The following is a 21,283-nucleotide window of genomic DNA, read 5'->3' as shown; positions in this document are numbered from 1 at the left end:
TTGTTCAAATGGTCTTTTGTTTCTGTTTATGGTCTATTGTTGCTGTTTATGGTTTGCTGTTGCTGTCGTATGATATGTAATTCTTGTAATTGTTTGTATGACTATTGAGTGATTTTGTGATGTGTATGATTCTGCCAATAACTCTGATATAGCTCTTATGGTACTAAAGGTTTTAATTAAGGTAGAACATATAATGGTGGACAAGGATTGGGTGCATATTTGCAGGTAAGAAATTAAAATTATAGGTTAGGTTTCAGTAGGGGTTTAGAGAGTTTACTGGCTTTTTTTTTTTTTACTTCTGCCATGAAGAGCTGATCCAGCGTATCTGAGAGGGGCTTCTAATTTTGTACGAGCTGTGGCTGTGAGTTTGGGAGATGGTGATATGATTATATGTCCTTGCATCGACTGTCGTAACATAGATCGTCACTCAGAAAGTGTTGTCGTCGACCATCTTGTTACAAGGGGAATGGACGAGGCTTATAAATTGCGGGCTGATTGGTATCATCATGGAGAGTTGAAGTCTGGGGTTGAAGGCGACAGTAAGTTCAGTCAGTGGAATGAAGAGATATTTGTGTTATATCAAGCTGCTGAGTTTATGGATGAGCAATTTGTTATTAGTGATGAACTCGGTGAGATTGCAGAGTCTGAGGATAGAAAAGAAGATGAGTTCCTTGCAAAGCTCGCAGATGCTGAAACACCCTTATATCCAAGTTGTGTTAATCATAGTAAGCTCTCGGCAATTGTGACCCTATTCAGAGTGAAGACAAAGAATGGCTGGTCTGACAAGAGCTTCAATGATCTTCTAGAGACTTTGCCGGAGATGTTACCAGAGGATAATGTGCTATACACATCACTATACGAGGTCAAGAAGTTTCTTAAAACATTTGATATGGGCTATCAGAAGATTCATGCCTGTGTCAATGATTGTTGCTTATTCAGAAAGAAGTACAAGAAGCTGGAGAATTGTCCTAAATGCGATGCTTCTAGATGGAAGACTAACATGGTCACTGGTGAAGTAAAGAAAGGTGTTCCCCAGAAAGTGTTAAGGTACTTTCCGATAATCCCACGGCTGAAGAGAATGTTTAGGTCTGAGGAGATGGCTAAAGACTTGAGGTGGCATCATAGTAATAAGAGCAACGATGGGAAACTTCATCACCCTGTGGATTCAGTGACATAGGATCAGATGAATGCAAAATACCCTTCCTTTGCAGCTGAAGAAAGAAATGTGCGCCTTGGTCTTTCGACAGATGGATTCAATCCATTTAATATGAAGAATACCAACTACAGTTGCTGGCCTGTGTTGTTGGTAAACTATAATTTACCACCTGACTTATGCATGAAGAAGGAGAACATCATGCTTTCATTGTTGATTCCTGGACCACAACAGCCGGGTAATAGCATTGATATATACTTAGAGCCGCTGATTGAGGATCTAATACATCTGTGGAACAATGGCGAGACAACATATGACGCTTTTAGTAAAACAACTTTTAATCTGAAGGCATTGTTGCTTTGGACGATTAGTGACTTCCCAACTTATGGGAATCTTGCAGGCTGCAAAGTAAAGGGTCAGATGGGTGTCCTTTATGTGGAAAAAATACATATAGTATGTGGTTGAAGTTCAGCCGAAAACATGTCTACATTTGCCATCGAAAGGGTCTGCCACCAACTCATAGTTTCAGAGTAAAGAAGTCTTGGTTTGATGGAAAATCTGAGAAAAGAAGAAAGGAAGGATTTTAAGTGGTCATGAAATTAGTAAAAACCTCAAAAACTTCAAAAATGACTTTGGAAATCTGAAACGATCTGCACGCAAGAGGAAAAGAACTGAGTGTACTGGATTGGGATCTGATAATGATGAGTCTTCAAGTGAGTCAGATGAGGATGAAGAAGACGAAGTCAAATTAGATGAGGATGAGTTATCACGATGGAAGAAAAGGTCCATATTTTTCAAGTTACCGTATTGGGAGGTATGTTGTCATGTGCATACTATTTTATTTTCAAATTTTTATCCAATCAAGTATGTTTACCTTTCGTTTTACTTATTGTATGTATTCTGTCTATTTTATAGGATCTTCCCGTGAGGCATAACTTAGATGTAATGCATGTAGAGAGGAATGTGGCTGCAAGTATTGTCTCTACGTTGCTACATTGTGGGAAATCAAAGGATGGTCTCAATGCCCGTAAAGATTTGGAGGTACTCGGTATTAGGAAAGATTTGCACCCTAGGACGAAAGGGAAAAGAACATATCTGCCTCCAGCTCCTTGGTCTTTGTCAAAGGCAGAAAAGAAAATATTTTGTACTCGGCTTGTTGACTTCAAAGGACCAGATGGCTACTGTTCAAACATAGCCAGAGGTGTATCGATAAAGGACTGTAAGGTAACAGGTCTAAAATCACACGACTACCACGTGTTAATACAACAACTCCTTCCTATTGCACTTAAAGGTTTGTCACCAAAAGGTCTGAGGCTAGCAATTTTAAGATTATGTGCATTCTACAACCTCTTGTGCCAACGAGTTATTGATAGGGAGCAGATTTTGGTAATGGAAGCTGAGATTGTTGAAACGATCTGCATGTTTGAAAGATTTTTTCCGCCAAGTTTCTTTGATATCATGGTGCATTTGACGGTTCATCTAGGAAGAGAAACCAGGTTAGGTGGACCAGTCCATTTTAGATGGATGTACCCTTTCGAAAGGTATGTTTGCTGTATTTTTTTGTTCATTGTTTATCTTTTCCTAGATGTCTTATTGGTTGTTCATTGGTAACCTATAAATCTTCCAACTTTGAACAGGTATATGAAAGTTCTGAAAGACTTTGTGAGGAACCCTGCAAGACCTGAGGGGTGTATTGCTGAGTGTTATCTTGCTGAAAAATGCATACAATTTTGTAATGAATTCTTAAAGAAGTCTACAAACGTCCACGAAAAGCTAGATAGAAACACTGATTATGAAAATAGTTCTATACTATTTACTCTTTCAGAAATGGATATGAAAATAGCTCATCTTGCTGTCATCCAGAATATGGCTGTAGTGGAACCTTATGTCGAGTAAGTTACATATATTTCTTTTTTTCTTCTCATATATATTTTATAATAAAGTATCTAATGAAGACCTTTATTTTATCTTGTACAAATGAGCACCTTCAGCATCTACAAGACTCAAATGGAAGATGCCGACGTGATGCATCAATGTTATGGAGGATGCATACTGATAAGTTTGCATCTTGGTTAAAACAGCAGGCAAGTAACATCAACTCTATTATTTTCTGTTGTTCTTTCATGTTTATGTTTGTATGTGTCTGATTTTTTTTTATTATTTCTCGTAGATACCACTTGATTCAGACAGCCATGGAAAAATTCTGAAATGGTTGGCATATGGTCCACGTTGCATTGCACGTTCATATACAGGTTACATAGTAAATGGGCAACGGTTTCATACAATGTCAGTTGATAGGAAAAATCATAATAGTGGGGTCTATTATGAGGCTACGGCAATCTGTAGGGCTAGTGCTAAAGACATTTCACAAGTAGTTGATTTGGTCTCATACTACGGCAGAGTGGTGGACATCATACTGTTGGAGTACAACGTCTTTTATGTTCCTCTCTTCCGGTGTAACTGGGCAGTAATGGGTAATGAAGTGAAGATAGAAGATGGTTTTACACTAGTGAACATGAGTCAGAGTCAAGTATCATTCTTACGAGAGCCATATATATTAGCATCGCAAGCAAAGCAGGTGTTTTATCTAAGGGAAGACGCTGAATCAAGTTGGCATGTTGTTATGCGAGGTCCTTCAAGAAGATATAAGAATGATCTGGATGATGGAATTGGAGAGATTGGTCCATTGCCATCGAATGTGGACATGGATATACACATGGATGAATCTGAAAATGCCCGAACTGATTGTGAAGGCATATATGTCTGAAATGTAGTTTGTTCTTCATTTTTACATTCGTTTTTCTTTGCTCTGTCTGATATGCTTGATTGTTAACTGTTTGATTTGAATTTGTGTTTGTTGGTGTGCATTTATGTATGGTATTAAGTCATTGTGTGTGTTCTAAATATTTCAGTTTCATTCATTTCAGGTGAGTTAACATGAAACGGCAATATAAACGTGGAGGAAGAAAAAGGAAAAACAAAGCTGAGGATGAGCCAGAATTCATCGGTACAGTGTACCCTCAAGAGCAGCATCCTGTAGAAGAAGAGAAGCATGCAGATGAGCACCGTGAAGAAGAGCAGCATTCAGAGGATAATCGTGAAGAAGAGCAGCATTCAGAGGAGAACCTTGAAGAAGAGCAGACTGTAGTGAACCGTGAAGAAGAGCTCCCTGTAGAAGATAACAGTGAAGAAGATCAGACTGTAGAAGAGGAAGGAGTCAATAGAGAAGAGAACCGTTTAGAGGACCCACTTGAAGAAGAGCAACCTGTAGAACATGATGGAGTTAATATGGAAGAAGTTGAAGTTGAACCTAAGTGTAAGCGACAGCGAGGACCAACAAGGATGAAAGACATCGCCAATGATCCAAATAGCAGAGTACATGTAGACTTCACTGGCATGGGAGAACCGTATGGTCCAGGGTCTGTGAAGTTGTCATCGTATCTCGGACCATTGGTACGAGAACATGTTCCTGTGACAATTGAAAATTGGACTAAAATCAGTGAAGATATGAAGACAGTGCTCTGGAAATCTGTACAGGTTACCGTTTCTTAACTTTGGAAGCTACTTATGACTTAATAGTTGATTCAAGTAATGGATTTAAATGCTGTTGTAAATGTGATTGATTGCAGGTGAGGTTTGATCTAGATGAAGAGTACCAAAAGACTGCGGTGCTTAAACAAATGGGCTGTTTGTGGAGGGCATCAAAGTCACTGTTGGTTAAGGATATTATGGAAGCTCAGACTAACCAAGAAAGGATGAATATGCGACCTAAGAATGTGAACCCAGATGATTGGCGTAAATTTGTCAAGATCAAAACTAGCAATGAATTTAAGGTAATGAATTTGAAGTAATTACTTTTTTGTGGGATATTAGATGACATATTTATAAAAAATGTGTTAGGTTGTGAGCGATAGCTATAAGGATAGAAGGCGCAAACAGATTCCCCACATGCACTTGTAGTCGAAAAGGGATGGTTAGACTAGCTGAAGATATGGTAAGCATTCTACTATTCTGTTGTTAATTGTCATCAAATGTTAGTGTTTTATATGATATTTCTTTTTTGGTTTAGAAAAAGGAAAGTTCAGATCCTTCTGAAGTGTCAAGACTGAAGGTGTAGGTGAAGTCGCGTACTAAAAAAGATGGGACACCGGTTAATACGACTGCAGCTGAGAAGATTGTGAGTTATAAATTATGTACCTCGTGAATTGGCATTGACTGTACAGTTTGCTAATTGCAAAATTTGCCTGACTATATTTGCAGCAAAAGGCAGCTGATATCGTTGAGTCTGGTCATCCATCAGTTGCAACAAATGAAGGACAAGATACACTTAGCCAAGTGTTAGGACCTGATAACCCTGGTCGAATGAGGGCAATGGGGAGAAATATGAGTAAGACCAAAATAGCTTGTTTCCAAGTTCAGCACAAGTGTATTGCAAAAATGGAAGAGAACCAAATTAATCTCCAGCAAAAGGTTATTGAGCTACAAAATGAACTAGCCATACTTAAGAAACAGGTAATCCACTTTTCTATGTGTACATTAAGCTGCTGTATTATTACATAGATGAAATTCTGATTTTCTTATGGTATGTCGCAGAGACAAGAACCTGAAGTTGGTGAAAACTCTGCTGCAAGAGTAAGTTATTCATATCGCTGCAATTGATTTCTTTCAAATTTACAGTCTAACTTGTTTTTTGTCTACTACAAATTTTAATAGAGTGTGAACAAAAAAGCACAACCAAAGTGTGTCTTGATTGACTGGGCTGGTGATAATGCAAACGTTGCTGAGGGACGTATTATATCTTCTGATCCGCATGATCTGGTGAATGAGAGTCGTTTAGGTCCTTCTGATGTTAAAGTGTTGGTTGACATTGCCACGGTACCAGAAGCATTCCTTTGGAGACCTGCTAGTCAGATGTTCACAATTGAAGAAGCTGTTGGGCATATGATTGCATGGCCTGCCGCAAAGTGTGTTAACATGGAACAGGGGGTCGAAGAAGAAGACATTGCACCATTGGTAAAGTTATAACTTGTTATTGAAATAATGAGTTTTGACAGATTCTTAATAACTTAAATAGTCTGTGTTTTATTAATGTGTTTAACAGGGCTCAAGAACAAATTATTTGAACAAATGCAAAATACTTGATTTGTCTACAGATGATGTTGTTGTTGCTGAAGGCCGTTGGCACACACAAGAACCGAAAGCTTTGGTGAATGGACTTCCACTCGGGCCAAAGGCTGTAAAAGGTTTTGTTGATGTGGTAAATGAGCCTAATACATTTATATGGAGGCCTACGTTGGATGTCGCATACATAGAAGACTGTTTACACTCCTTTGTAGCATGGCCTGTCACCAAAGTTATCTTCAAAAACAACCCAGGCGAATCAGGTGTGATATCTCCTACTCAGAAATCTGCATCAAATACTCAACCAGCACATGGAAGATCAGCATCAGCGTTTGAAATATCCACGGCAACAGGTTCTAAATCTCATATGTAGACATCTTCAGCACCGTCTCAGAAGTATCCAACAAAAGTTCCAAACTCTACTGCGATGGAAACTCAACCATCTGTACGGTCCCCTCTTCGAAGATCATCGGTAATAATTTTAATATGTTGTCAATTTGAATATGGTTATGTCTGATACCTGTAGTAAACGGTTATGGTTATATTGTGAACTTGTCAGCGTAAAAAAGTAGCTATCAAGGAAAATCAGAAGTGTAAGTTAATGGATATTAGTGGAAGAAAGCGGGTTGTTGCTTAAGGACGGGTGCATTCAACTGATCAAGAGCAAAAGGTACACTTTGTTCGCTTGGGTCCTAATGTTGTGCGAGTTTGGGCTGATACTGTCAAGGTAGATGACGCAGCGGTTTGGAGGCAATCAGACGAGATTGAATTTATGAAAGATGCACTTGGTTCATCTATCGCATGGCCAATTGATCAGTTGGTCATCTACTGACTGTTTTAAAACTGAGGTAAGTGTTTATATTGGTGTGATCACTGTGTTTCAGTTTTTCCATGTGCAAGACTAATATAGGACAATGTCCATGATGGCAAGGAATGAAGTAAACTTTGGTCCAGCTACTTTAAGTTATATGCAAGACTTGTGTTCTGTATTTTGGATTGAAATAAGACTTCTATTTGGTATGTTAGATTCGGAGTTGTGTTTTGGATGTTGGATTTATAATGTGTTTCGTATGTTGGATTCAGAATGATGATGTTATGTTTGTTGGATTGGTTTCCAGATTTTATAAATGGTTTCATTTTAAATTTAAAGATAGCATTCATAAGATAGCAGTATGACATATATATAATAGCACAACAAAAAAACCTTAAAAGCAACTATAATAGCAAAAAAAAAACGTTATATTATATTATCATAGGGGTGAAACTATGATATGTAATTGGTTATTATAACAAAAGTAAATGTCATGAAAACATAAATTATGGCAATAATTATTTGCTATTGTATACTTATATATTATAGCACATAACTGAAGAATCATAACACAAAAGTAGTGTTATGATAAAAAAAATAATTACAGCCAAATAGTGCTATCGTATTGGAGCCTTTCATAGCAGACGAAAAAAACGCTATAATATGGGTTGTATCTACCATAGCTGCCGAGATCATAGCATTTGTGAATTCGCTATCTATTACCTATCATAGCAGATTTTCCGCGCTAAGAATATACGTTTTTCTTGTAGTGTTTTTGGATAATAAACAAACGGTTTAATTCATATTTACTATACAGGATGCAGATTTTCATTCAATTTAGAATTTAAACATTGAGATAATTACACTCTATGGCTCTTTCTCAGAATATTTACACTCTATAGCATTTTATGTTGAAGTAGCTCTTTCAATGCATTTTCACTAGCAAAAGGACATCATGGCCCTCTTCTTTATTCTTTGTCACTAAACCATAATCATCAAACCACATTAAACCAACATTTTTTTTTCTTCCTTCTTCCTTCGTGCTTTTTCTATTCTTTCTTCTTCTCAATTTTTTTTTCTATTCTTTCTTCTTCTCCACTTTCTTCTTCTTTCTATTATTTCTTCTTCTTTCTTCATTTCTTTTTTCTTCTTATAGCTTTTTACATATTTTATAATTTGGATATGAGGAGAGGTAGAAACTCTCCGCTGTGGAGCGTCTCCGCTGTGAAGCGTCACCAGCAGCTCAGAAACTTTAGATCTGCAAAGCTTTTCATCAAATAATCTCTCAGGGCTCATCCTTGGTCCACTCCTTTTGGTGCTTGGGCTTTCGTCAGCTTAACCACTTCAGTCTTCACCAGAACGCTTTCGTTCTCAGCCGCACAAATCCAAGACATGGTCACATCCACACACACAGTCATATGGAAGTATCCACCAGTTCTTATCCATGCATTCATCTAATCCATGGTTACGTATTCATTGTTATAGACCTGAGGTAACATGGTTAATGTATCTTCCTTAAGTTGGTTCATCCTCTCCTTGTACTCCCTCTTAATCTTTTTTTGCATCTTCATTTCTTATAGATTTGGTCTCATGTTCTTGACAAAGCTCTCAAACTCTTGCTGAGCTTGCAGCCACTTTCCACCATCATATGGTGGTCTCCCGACTGCCACAACCAAATGTTTGTCCAGATTTGCATTTGGATCAATATGTGTGTATCCATGTGGACATGGACACAAAGCGTTGCATCACTCTCTATTTGTCCATAAGTGATGACCCCCTCGACCAATTCTGATTCCTCCAACGATGGACGTAAAGTTTATGAACGTATCCACACAGATAAACACAATGCATTTTAAGGTGTTTCTACGTGGACATAGACACAAAGCTGTAGACCCAAAGCTACATAATATTTTGTGACTTTGGGTTTATCCATTTTACCTTTTAACACGTCTAGATGGCTATATCCATATATAATCCATTAAAGATGTTTATATCCTTATTCATTTTTCCATATTATTATAGTCAGTCCACACTGTATCGACATTCGTAATGGTTATATCCATATAATGAGTATGAACATATTTTATTTAGCATACTATTTGTGGTATCCCCCATCATTAACTCCATATCCACAATAGCAATGGATACATCCACATAGTCTAGAGAATATGAATCAATTGTCATGGATACTTAATTATATCTATATGGATGTGTCCACATTGGTCAAAATCCGACTCATCATGCTATTATCAATTGTAATCTCTTTACATTTTAATTAATTTTATTATTCCTGGACGTGTACATGGCAAAGATATTCAAAATAATTAATACAATGCGTATATGATAATATGTCTATATGGAAATATCCACACAAAATTAATTCGAGACAACTATATTCAAACATTCATTAGTGAAAGAAACTATTGCATGTACATAACATTACACTCAAAGGATATGTCCACTAAAAGATATCTAAGGGAAATTGAGTTATGTGTACTTATCCACTAACTAGGTTCGTGTACTTGTCCATATAACTTGTTTCTTGTACTGTTTTTTCTCCTCCTCATCTTCAGACCCACCATAACAACATGCAGTTCTAGTTGCAAAGACGGCGGATGCGCAACTACAAGATCCAAGTGCAAATCGGGATCTAAATCCTTCACCAGCATCTGTGGAGAAGCTTCACCAACATCTGCAGAAAATTTTTATGCAGATTTGAATGAGAGAGGAGGAGAGAAGAGAGAGAGAAAAAGATGCTACGTTGAAAGAGAAGGAGATGTCTGTGTATATGATATATCAATTTTCACAAGATATAATGAAAGAAAGAGAAAAATATATATTAATGCTTGGTTTAGTTTTATTTGGTTTTGCTCGGTTAAATTCATTTAAATCAAACCGATATATTTTCATTATAAATTAGTAAGGATAGTTATGTTATTTCCTTTACCTAAATTTAAATAAAGTGCTATTTCAACTTAAAGTGCTAAAATCTGTAATTAAAAACTCAAAAAGAACCGTAGAGTGTAAACGACTCTTAAACATTTAATAATTATCGGGTGGAACCTATTCTAGTTAACTATAATGGTAAATCAACTACAACTATCATGACTATGACCAATTTTGTTGCCATTGACTTCATCTTATCTTTCCTATTAAAATACAAGAAATCAATATATATCACCGACAAGAAATAATAAAAAAAAACCAATATATCAAAATAACAACATTTCTCCAAGAGGATTTATTTAACGTCTGAATCTCTTTCTTCGTTTAACAGTCTTCCAATTCGGCTAAAATACTATTTGTATGATCCGTTAGACTTTATAATCAATTTTTTTTTGTTAAAGAAGACTTTATTGTCAAAATAAAAGCTGTTAATAAACACAATATTTCAATGGACAAGAGCTTAGGAACGGTTAACCAGAAAGGTGATAAGCTTAAGAATATGTTTCTCTTCTTCTTTAACATCCGAGTTGCGATTTGGGCGCATGACGTGGACCTCACTTGCCTCCTATGCGGCCAAACGAATGAGACAAGGAACCACCTGTTTTTTTAGTGCACCTTTTCGATTACGATTTGGAATTCTATCACTAATCTCCTTTGGGTTTCATCTCCTTCTCACTCGTGGGAGGACACTCTTCTTTGGTTACCGGTTGCTTCGTTGAATAGAAACATCTTGTTCAGCATAAACCATTGTTGAAACGGAGAAATTAGATGATTCAGGATCTGATTGTGTTGGAAGTCCAAAGAATACAATGTAGAGAGTATAGCAACTCTATTGTTGCTTTGAACAAGAAAAAGACATGGTACCTTTTTTTACTTAAAATTTTCCATTATATAATATAAAGAATAAATACAAAGTTGAATTATATAAAGCTGGGGGAAAATAAGAATTCCTTAGAAATTAAGCCTGATACACTGGAGACATATGATGAGATATTGAATCAAATAATAAAGCTCTCACAACCCATGGCTCAAAAACATCAGAAAAGTCAGGAAGAGAATAATAGATGCGGAACTATAGAGAGTCTAGCAACTCTATTGCTGCTTTGACCAAAAGACAAACATGAGACATTTAAGTAAACAAAACTGAACAAAACTGAACAAAACTGAACAAAACTGAATTACTTTGAGTTTTTGAGCCTTTATTGTTATTGGCCCTACCTTATTTTTTTAATCGTCTAACTGATTTTCTTATTACTAGATTTCAACTTAGAAAGATTCAGCCGTTGCATCTATATTTTATTTTTGCTAAAATCGTTTTTTTTTGTTAAAGAATTTTGCTAATCTATGGCCAACAAAATATGTAGAACAAATATACAATCGGTCCTGTTCTTACCAAAAGCTAGTTAATTGGGAAATTTTATTTGACCAAAAGCTACTCAAATTAGAATATAGCTTCGATTTAGCCAATATTTTTTCTTTCTTTTGTTTGTTTTCAATAACTATAAATTCCCGCAGATTTTATATCCCAAAAAGGTGGTAACAATATTCGAATCCTCATATTTTTCCGTAACATTAATTAAAAACACATTAATAGCTAATTCAAATAGGGTAATAACTCACTAATACACCTTGTAGTCTTTAGAAAACCACTAGAAAGATCATAACTTTGTGATTCTCAGCAAATACCCAGTTCATTTTGGATAGAAACGAAATTAAAAAACAATCAAACCTCAAAATCTATTATATTAAAACAGAAGCATATTTAGTACTTGTTTCCAAACACTCCTAATTTTTTTTAAGTGTTTAAAATAATTTTAATAATTATTTATATTTAATTTCGAAAATTAGTTATTAATTTAAATATTTTAGAATTACTTAAATATAGGTAATTTAGATTTGATTTAATTTGATTAAAAATAATAAATCAGATATTAATTTAGATTTGATTTAAAGATTCTAATTTAAATAATTTCTATACTATTAAATATTTTTATCAAAAATATCTAGAATTTTTGAAAAAAAAATAATTCACATATGAAAAATAATGGTCATATTTGAAATATAAAATATTTATAATAATATAAATGATATGATATTTATGTTGCTTATATAATATATTTACGATTATGATTTATTTACAAATTAATAATAAAATAATAGGTAAAATTCAAATGTATAATTTAAATATTAAAAATATATTTTTTAAAATTTATAGAACTAAATATATATATATATAAACCGGGTTAAAAATATTTTGGTAACTAAAATCACTAATTTTGAATTATACATATATATATATCGAAAATATATTTTTCATACAAAATAAAAACATGAAAAATTAAAAATTATTGCATACACTATAATGTGGTTTGAAAAACCAGTTGTCACTTGCTTCGTTGATTAAATTTTAAAAAACTATAATGCTAAATAATACTGTTAATACATCTCAATCTTTTAACAAATATTTATATTATACGGTACGGTAAAGTTAGAATTATGTTTTTATAATAGTTCATTTTGAATTAATATTAGCGGACGGGTTAAAATTATATTTTTATAATCATAATTAATTTTAATATTATAAAAATATAACTAAACACAAAATCAATATTTTCCCTTATTAAAAAATATATTTATAAAAATAATTATATCTAAACTCAAAAACACAAATTATATTACAAAATTCGTTAAACAATAAAAAATATTTCTGTGCGGATGCAGGGGTTAGAATCTAGTGAGCAATTAACTTTGTAAGCGCTTAAATAGAGTCATGATCCCTAATATATGGGAAACTAGCAAAAGAGAAAGAAACGCAAATCTTCTACATTAGACATCTTTAGCGCCTTCTTCTTGGATTCTTGTTCTTGGATACTTTGTGCGTCTTTTAACAATGTCACAGCCAAAAACAAGTGCATTAAGCTTTGGATTCAGGAGACTGTTTATGCGGCTGTGTATGTGCTTCGACGCGGCAGTAGAAAGAGATCAACAGGGAAGATCTAAGAAGGCACTGTTACGGAGGAGCAGCTCGGTTCACTCCATAAAATCATCTCCGGTTAATTCTTTCTGTAGGAGTCCGATGGTAGACGAAGAAAGAAATGAGAAGATTAAAGATGTTATTCTCTATTGTAAGATGAATTCCCCAATTAATTTCCCTTAAATTCTACATGCAATTCCTTTGTATTTGTTTTTATCTCACTTTTTCATTCACTTATAATGAAGTTGATAGATATTTTAGATTTTAAAAAAAAAGAAGTTGATAGATATTCATTTTTTCATTTTGGTTACTAAATTTGATTCGCTTTCCCCGAAAAAATCTGCATAAGCATCTCCAGCCTTATCTTATTTTCAATTCCAAATACCATTTTGGAGTAAATTTTTCTCCAGTTCTCTTCCATTTTTAACTCCAAAATTGGAAAATGTCATTCTCCAAATATAAAGTAATTCTACTTTTAACTCCATTTTGAAGTTAAACTTTTTTAAATTAGTCCCTCATATTTTATAAATTCTTAAAAACTGTGCATTTTTCTTTTGACAAATATGTTACGATTCAATGATTTTATGGGTTTCAAAAACTTTGAGCAGTGTACATGTCATATTTGCACAACAAAATCTGACTCGTCCATAATTCTTATTTGTTTTTGAAAAAAGAATGTGTTACATAACATAATGATTACATGTGTAATTTTACATAACATAATAACTAAGGATGAATACAATCTCGAAGTTACAATTGAAGTTAGAAGAGAAGTTTCAACTCTAGAGGTAGTCAGTAAAAAAATATTTGGTTCCAAGATTTTCTTACTTGACTCAGAGAAGTCAAAGATAAAAACATTTATTTATCACCTCAATGTGTTATTAATTGATCATTTATAGGAAAATGTTCAAATGATGATGTTTAAACTAAAATGTACTCATTTTGTTCTTTTTTATATGGTATAATGTGTTTTTAATATTGTAATGGTTAAATTTAAATAATATCATAATTTATAGAAGTTTTGAAAATAAAAAAAAAAATTAATTGGACAATTTGTAACAATTTTTAAAATTTATAGATAAAGTGTATTATTAGCAGTTAACATATAAAATAAAGAATATACTAGGAATAGTTTTTTTTAGAGTAAAAAATAGATAAATACATTTGAGAGAAATTTAACTCCTTTTTGAAGAAAAAAGTGGAAAAAATACATTGGAAATGCTCTAATCAGTTACTTTGTTTATAATTTTTTTCTTGATCAAATGGCTAACTTGCATATTTAGTTGATTATTTTAGCTAAATGTCCACTCGCGGATTGATCCTGGTTTGGACGTCTGATTTCTCAGTTTAATATAAAAATATCAAGCAAAGTAAAATAATCTTTTGTGTGAATAGTTTTTTTTTTTAGTGTGAGAATACTTAGTCACTTTGGTGAGGTTTTCGAGATTTTAATGTTAAGGTTCATAATTTTGTATCACAAGAGATGGTTTAGAAACAGAACTACTCAAAGTTTAGAAGTCAGTTTTGTAAGGCGGGTCTTTTAAAAAAAAATGCTTTTTGTAGAAAACTGAAATCGTAAAAAAGAGAGGTCTTTTCAAAAAAAAGCTCTCTGTCATGGTTCCCAATGGCGAATCGCTGGTTCCCTTCTGATCGTGCTTCCGCCCTGAATCCTCGGCTTGCCACCGCTGGTGGAAGTCCCAGCTGTCCTCCCCCTCTCCCTCCCGACCTGCCAGATGACCCTTCCTCCCCTTTGTCCATTAACCAGTTTCCAACCTTAACTTCTAAAACTACTGTTACTTCACCTCCGTTATCGAAAACTGCTTATGTTGAGGAGTCCATCCCAATGATAACTCCTCAGTCTCAAACATAGACCCGCAAACTGCTGAAGCCACTATGATGAAGGTTAACCAAACTGTTTTATAAAATCCAAGATCTACTGTTCCCAACCATAGATTTGTTTATGAAAACTTCACTGTTGTTCTTCCCAAGAACTCCTCACTTCTTCAAACTAATAGAGCCTCTAGTATGAGCCAACGTACATTAGTCCATACTAAGAACTCTTCCTCTACTACCCCAGATAAGGTCTTGGCCTCCCCTGAGCTCCTTTGCCATTTGTAAATCATCCTGTTTGTATTCCTTAACTCACCCAATCTGTTAATCCTCATGTTCCTTTGCCAACCATTCACCATACTGAAGACATAACTCTCAAGAGATTAGCTCCTATTACCAATGCTGAAAATGAGAGACCGATAGTTCTTATTCCAGATGATGTCTTCGAATTGAGTGTAGAACTTCACAAAGATTTCATCATTTGCTATTTCAATGGCAGGCCTCCTCCCTACAGTCGAATCCAAAGTGTTCTCAGTCATATGTGGGAAAGAGAATGGCGTATTGAAATTCATAATAATCCTTTTACCAAATCAATGTTAGTCAGAATACCAAGTGTGCTCCTAAGGACAAAAATCCTGAAGAAGAGAATTTGGTATGTCTGAGATTCGATGTTTCATACAGTGAAGTGGTCTTCTAACCCTATTTCTGAAACTCCATTACTCACCTCTATTCTGATATGGGCTCACTTGAGAAGAGTTCCTCTGGATCTTAGGTATTGGAAAGGGCTCAGCTTGGTTGCAGATCTTGTTGGATAACCTGTGGAAACAAACGATTTTACTAAAAACCATGTCAGCTTAACTCTCTTCCATGTCAAAGTCCGTGTGGATTTAACAAAGGAGTAATCTGGAATAGTCAAATTTGAAAGACAGAGTGGCCAGATTGTTGAGGTTAAAGTTGACTATGCTTGGTTGCCTCCAACTTGTTCACATAGCATGGAACTCGGTCATTTTGCAAGAAATTGTCTCAAACTCCCTCCTCCTCAACAATCAACAAAGGAATCTGTCACTCCGGCTGCCCCTAAATCAATATTTGTCTGGAAGGATGCCTCCACTATTCTTTCAAGGAAAGTGGTAGAGAAGTCTGTCGTCGATCTTGCCTCCAGCAGCTCTTTGACATCTGTTCTGAAACTGCAATCACCAGTTGCTAAAGTGAGCCATGTTGTTAAGCCTAACCCTCCCTTTAAAGACCTCTTTCTCGTGTATTCCTTTAGCTCCTGTTATTTCTTCTCCACCTGTATCGTTTTGTTCTTCTAGACCTCTTTTTTTTTCTTATAAACCTCTATCCAAAAAAAGATCTTAAAACGGTCAAGATCCAGTCCTACTCTTTTATCTAGACCTCCTCAAAACTCTCTTGCATTTCCTTTCCCTCCATCTATTCCTTCTCTTTTAGGGTTTCAGCAGAGGCATCAATTCCTTCTGCTTTCACAAATAATATATTTTTTTCTGCAGTTGCTCTCGTTCGGACTTCTCCTGACATAGGAAGAGACCATCTCTAAATTTTAATGAATATATATATATATATATATATATATATTATTTTTTTGGAATGTTTGTGGACTTAATAAGCCAGACAAGCATGAGCTTTTTTGTCAATGGCTTTCAAACCACCAGCATCTTTTGGACCCCTTTTGGAAATTCATATAAAGGATCAAAATCTGAACCGGTTAATGTTAAAGTTATGCAAAGGATGACACTACACCTCCAATCACCTATCTGATGAAGATGGCCGCATCATTGTTATCTGGAAGGACCCCGTAAAGTGCTCCTTGTTCACCAATCAAGACAAGTTGTCACCTGTGAAGTTTGTATTCCAAACTGTCAATCATTTTACTATTCAGCTGTTTATGCCTCGAATCTGAGTGAGGAAAAAAAAATGACTTTTGGGTGGAGTTGCTGAACCTGCATGTGACTTTCTCTCTTCATAACTGCCCTTGAATCCTGGGAGGTGACTTCAATGAGATAATTCATCATATCGAGCATTCTCTCTCCAAAGTGAACACAATCTCTCTGCATATGTCTGAATTCAGAGATAGTCTCCATCGGATGAGAATGTTTGACCTGAGATTCCAAGGTCCCTTTTTCACATGTTCAAACAGTCGCCCCCAATTCCCCATTCCAAAAAAAAGTTAGACAGATTTCTGGTGAACAGCTACTGGATCTCTTCCTTTCCCAATAGTGCTGCTACTTTCCTAGCCCCTCTAATATCCGACCATAGTCTCAGCCTTGTTAATCTAGCCAAAAAATTTCCTCAGTCTGGATCCCATCCCTTCAAATTTTTTTTTTTTTTGATAAATGTCCCTTCAAAATTTTCAACTACTTAACCAAACACCCAACCTTTCTTTCTGTGGTGGATGAAGCTTGGATTCAGGCCAGAAGCTTTGCTGCTAATCTGACTGATCTTTGTTGAAAGCATAAGATCATAAAAAGGAGAACTAAAAAAAACTAAATAGAAATTTTTTTTCAAAAATACAAGAGAGACTGAGTGAAATAACAAGCTGTTTCAACTTGTGCAGGTACAGGCTCTTCATCATCCATCATCGCACAATTTCCAAGAGGATAAAAACTGATACAAATGATAGCTATTAGGAATATTTCCTTTTTACTTATGATTTCTATTTTGTTATATTCTTTCCTTAGAGTGTTTTGCTTTTACGTTTTCTTATATAAAGAGGTTAAGGCTTGGTTGTAAAAAAACATCCAAGCTAGAGAAAAAGCTTTGGAGGGTTTATCGGGTTAGGCCGAAGGGAGAGAACATAGTTCTCTTTGCGAGTTCTTCTCTTGTTACTTATCTATATTACCTTAATAAAGGTTGGGTTTTGGTTAATCGATTATATCTCTAACAATTGGTCTGATCTAAAGACGGACGCCTAAAGGATGACGCAGACTCAACACTCAGAACATTTGGATGCATTAGAGAAGAATCAGGAAGTTCTTACTGCAAAGAATGATGGGCTGTATTCAAAATTTGATGTTTTGCAAGAAACCCTCGAGCAATTGTTGGCTTCTAATCAAAATAATACAGTTACTTCAACCTCTGAACACCCTTCAGCAGCTTCCACAACTAAAAGTTACGTTACGGAGACTACGGCTATTGTTGGAGCTTCTCATAATGAGAATCCATGTGCTGTGGAACAAGTTGAGATACCAAGTTTCAGTGCTGATGATCCTCTGGGTTGGTTGGCTCATGTTGAGCAAAATTTCTCCTTGCAACAAACACATGAATTCAGAAGGTTAAGATTGCCTTCATTAGTATGGAAGGGGATGATTTGCACTGGTTACAATGGCTTCTCTAGCATATCCCAGCGCTATCTTGGGCACGCGTTAAGATAGAATTAATGGAACAGTTTGGAGGAGACGCTACAACATCTCCATATGAACAGTTGGCAGCTCTTCATTAAACAGATTCAGTTGATGAGTTTGTCAATAAATTTCTTGCTCGAGCTGCTCAAATTCCTCTTCTCGACCAGCATCTTCAATTGGGATTATTTCTCAATCGGTTAAAAGAGGAGATTCATGTCAAATTTCGCCCAAACGACACTGGAGAATTATGAACTGCAATACTTTTTGCCAAGTCTATTGAAAGAGAACTGGATTTTTAATATGGAGAGAAAGACAAACCACCTGAAAGGGCATTAAGACGAGTACCATATCATAAAGGCTCGGGAACTCCAAATCATTCTCTACAAGCTCCTAATCATGGGAAATCACCAATATCATTACACCGTTCATCTTGTAATGATGGTTATAGGCAAAGGGGTACACTTCAATATTTGCACCAAGAATATCTTGACATGAAAGCAAAAGGACTCTGTTTTCAATGCAAGCAACCATACTCTCCTCAACATGATTGTCGATACAAATTCCTTAGAGTTTTGATGCTGGCAGAAGATGAAGCGATTGTGGATGGCGATATAATTTTTGTGGAATAGCATATTACAGAATCCAGCCTTGGGGGTAAGGCTGTTCTTTAGACGGTCGAAAATGATACGAATGATAGCTATTATTAGGAATATTTCCTTTTTACTTATGATTTCTATTTTGTTATTTCCTTTTCCTTAGAGTGTTTTGCTTTTACGTTTTCTTATATATAGAGGTTAAGGCTTGGTTGTAAAAAACATCCAAGCTAGAGAAAGAGCTTTGGAGAGTTTATCGGGTTAGGCCGAGGAGAGAGAAATAGTTCTCAAATTCTTCTCTTGTTACTTATCTATTATTACCTTAATAAAGGTTGGGTTTTGGTTAATCGATTCTATCTCTAACAGAAACCTTCATGAGAAGTGGAACTTCCTGAAAGAAATCGAAGACATATATTATAAGCGGAAATCAAGAATCCACTGGTTAAAAGAAGGAGATTAGAACACAGCTTTCTTCTACATAGTGTCACAAACAAGATAGAGCTAAAATTCTATTAGATCTTTTACCCTGTCATTGGGCACTGTCATCCTTAACCCGCAGCATATGAGCCTCCATGCTAACCTGCTGGGGCCAGATGATCTTCCTCAGATTCATACTCCCTTATCTCCAAAATGGTTTCAATCTCTGATTCCTTTTAGATACAGTCAAGCTATCAAGCAATCTATGATTTTACACCCTACTCCTGCGGAGATTACGAGACGTTTGTTCAGGCTGAACCCAAACAAATCTCCAAGTCGAAATGGCCTGACGTCAGGATTCTACAAAGCGGCATGAAATACCCTAGGGGAAGTGGTGGTTACGTGTGTGGCTAATTTCTTTGTTACTGCATTCATGTCAGCATCAAAGAACTCCACAATTATTACGGTTGTTCTGAAGAAGCCTGGAGCATCTCTTATCTCTGATTTCAGGGCCATCTCATGCTTAAACTCTCTATACAAAGCAGTTTCTAGACTTCTGGTTGCAAGATTAAAGCCCTTTTTGCCAGATCTTATTCTTCCCAATCAAACTGCATTTTTCAAAGATAGACTGTTAGTAGAGAACATGGTGCTTGCTAGTGAGCTAGTCCAAGGCTACTACAAAAACAAAGGCCCTAAAAAGATTACAATCAAAGTGGACATCGCTAAAGCATTTGACACTCTTTCATGGGATTTTATATTCAACTGTCTAGCTAGCTTATCGTTTCCCACGACCTACATCAGATGGCTGTGTGCATGTGTTTGTACTACAAGTTTCAAGGTTGGTTATAATGGCACTATGCAAGGCTATTTCAAAGGTATAGGAGAATTGAGGCAGGGTGATCCTCTTTCAGCCTATCTGTTTGTCATAGCTATGAATTTCCTCTCTCATATTTTGAATAGAGCAGTGGCTAAAGAGAGAATAAAATACCACAGCAATTATCAGCAGTCAAAATTAACTCACCTTAGTTTTTCCGATGATCTATTGATCTTTGTTGATGGTTCTATTGATTCGGTTTAGAATGTTCTTCAGGTACTGCATAAGTTTGAGCAACGGTCAGACCTTGCGGTTAGTTACCAAAAGTCTAGCTTCTTTGCCTCTATTTTATCTGAAAGGGAACTCGATCTCATCAAATTCTCTACGGGTATGCCAGAAGGCTCTCTTCTTATAAGGTATCTGGGTATGCTACTATGTACAATAAAACTTAACCTCACTAATTGTGCACCTCTCATTCAACAAGTAAAGGAAATGATTATCTCTTGGAGTGCCAAATCACTTTAGTTTGCGGGAAGGCTTTAACTTCTGCAAACCGTCATTGCAGGAATCTCCAATTTCTGGTGCTCCTTTTTTATCCTGCCTGAAGTATAAAGAAAATCAACTCCTTGTTTGTGGACTGTGAATGCAGAAAGTCATCATGGTGCTAGAGTGGTATGGGAAACTGTAGCAAAACCAAATATTGAAGGAGGTTTAGGATTGAGAGATCTCTAAGTGTATGGAATAGAGCCTGCATTTCTAAGCTGATCTGGTTGCTCTTCTTGCAAGCATGTTTGGTATGGGTGGCGTGGTTCAAGGATGAAATCCTTCATGGCCGTTTGAGTCATTTTGGGACAGTGAAGCCTCATGAAAAGAATTCATGGCTGGTAAACAAACTACTAAAAGTTAGAGGTGAAGTGTTCGCATGGATGAAATTGAAAGTGAGAAATAGTAAAGCTTGTCGATTCTGGACTGATAACTAGTCACCTTTTGGATCTCTTTTCTCTTTCCTTCAAAATAATAGGGGTTCAAGACAGGGCATTCCACGTAATGCTCTCCTTGCAAAGTTGTCTAGACAAGAATCCAAATCTTTTTAACAACCATCCAACTATCGAATATGGAGGATCAGTACGTATGAGAAATAAATGGGGAAAATGCCATTTAAATTCTCAACTTTCATATTTTGGCCAATTTAAGTACAATCTATCGGTTGGACCCTTTAAACTACAAACTTATATTAACTTTGTTTTTAAATCACTAACTTTGTT

At 35.6% G+C, this 21,283-nt stretch overlaps 1 protein-coding gene across 1 annotated transcript; it reads left to right on the top strand.

The window, feature by feature from the left end:
- Window positions 1-1,336: 1,336 nt before the first annotated feature.
- On the top strand, window positions 1,337-3,920 carry LOC112086578. Its single transcript, XM_024155547.1, has 7 exons — window positions 1,337-1,561; window positions 1,722-1,967; window positions 2,069-2,694; window positions 2,791-2,841; window positions 2,979-3,045; window positions 3,145-3,237; window positions 3,324-3,920. Exons 1-7 carry the CDS (start codon window positions 1,337-1,339, stop codon window positions 3,918-3,920), a joined length of 1,905 nt encoding a protein of 634 aa, XP_024011315.1.
- The last annotated feature ends 17,363 nt before the right edge of the window (window positions 3,921-21,283 follow it).

The sequence above is a fragment of the Eutrema salsugineum genome, unplaced genomic scaffold (genome assembly GCF_000478725.1).
Source record: "Eutrema salsugineum unplaced genomic scaffold, Eutsalg1_0 scaffold_2, whole genome shotgun sequence".
Lineage (NCBI taxonomy): Eukaryota > Viridiplantae > Streptophyta > Magnoliopsida > Brassicales > Brassicaceae > Eutrema > Eutrema salsugineum.
This window is presented reverse-complemented; position numbering and strand designations above follow the sequence as displayed.

What these genes read in the sequence shown, in the direction of transcription:
- LOC112086578 (XM_024155547.1), top strand. Translation starts at nt 1,337, where the DNA reads ATGAAGAAGGAGAACATCATGCTTTCATTGTTGATTCCTGGACCACAA. An exon ending in TGGATGTACCCTTTCGAAAG is followed by an intron (nt 2,695 to 2,790) that starts GTATGTTTGCTG and finishes AACTTTGAACAG; the next exon opens with GTATATGAAAGTTCTGAAAG. An exon ending in CATCTTGGTTAAAACAGCAG is followed by an intron (nt 3,238 to 3,323) that starts GCAAGTAACATC and finishes TATTTCTCGTAG; the next exon opens with ATACCACTTGATTCAGACAG.